At 62.8% G+C, this 521-nt stretch overlaps 1 protein-coding gene across 1 annotated transcript in view; it reads left to right on the top strand.

Moving 5' to 3' along the window:
- The first annotated feature begins 15 nt into the window (after window positions 1-15).
- LOC103276747 (AT-rich interactive domain-containing protein 2-like) overlaps window positions 16-521 on the top strand; it is a 9,630-nt gene continuing 9,124 nt past the window's right edge. Inside the window, exons 1-2 of the mRNA XM_008074184.1 lie at window positions 16-235; window positions 350-443. Of these exons, the coding sequence (XP_008072375.1) occupies window positions 144-235; window positions 350-443 (186 nt within the window). The 5' untranslated portion in view covers window positions 16-143. The remainder of the gene's footprint in view (window positions 236-349; window positions 444-521) is intronic.

Raw genomic sequence — 521 nt, 5'->3', positions numbered from 1 at the left:
GCCGCCGCCACCGCCGGCCCATGACTGAGCCCCGCCGCCGCCGGCCGAGGAATGGGCTCCGGGCTCTGGTAGGAAGCGCTGGGAGCGGGGGGCGCTTTTAAAACACCGATCTGGGTTTTCTTAAAACCTCCTTTGAAAAAATAATGGCAAACTCGACGGGGAAGGCGCCTCCGGACGAGCGGAGAAAGGGACTCGCTTTCCTGGACGAGCTGCGGCAGTTCCACCACAGCAGAGGGTGAGAGCAGAACCGGGGGGGCAGCGCCGGGGCGAGCCGGGGCGAACGGGGCTCTCCCGCCCGGGCCGGGCGCGGGGTCCCGGCTGACAAGTGCGGGCTTTCTCTCTCCCGCAGGTCGCCTTTTAAAAAAATCCCTGCGGTGGGTGGGAAGGAGCTGGATCTTCACGGTCTCTACACCAGAGTCACTACTTTAGGCGGATTCGCGAAGGTGAGTGGAAGTTTTAATTTGTATTTCCCTCTCGCTGGCCTCCTCCAAAAAGTCTCCTTTGACCCCGGAGTGGGCGCT

Source organism: Carlito syrichta, unplaced genomic scaffold, assembly GCF_000164805.1.
Source record: "Carlito syrichta isolate Samal-C Ts95f unplaced genomic scaffold, Tarsius_syrichta-2.0.1 Scaffold316362, whole genome shotgun sequence".
NCBI classification, from domain to species: domain Eukaryota; kingdom Metazoa; phylum Chordata; class Mammalia; order Primates; family Tarsiidae; genus Carlito; species Carlito syrichta.
The sequence above is the reverse complement of the archived record's forward strand: the minus strand, read 5'-3'. Positions and strand labels throughout refer to the sequence as shown.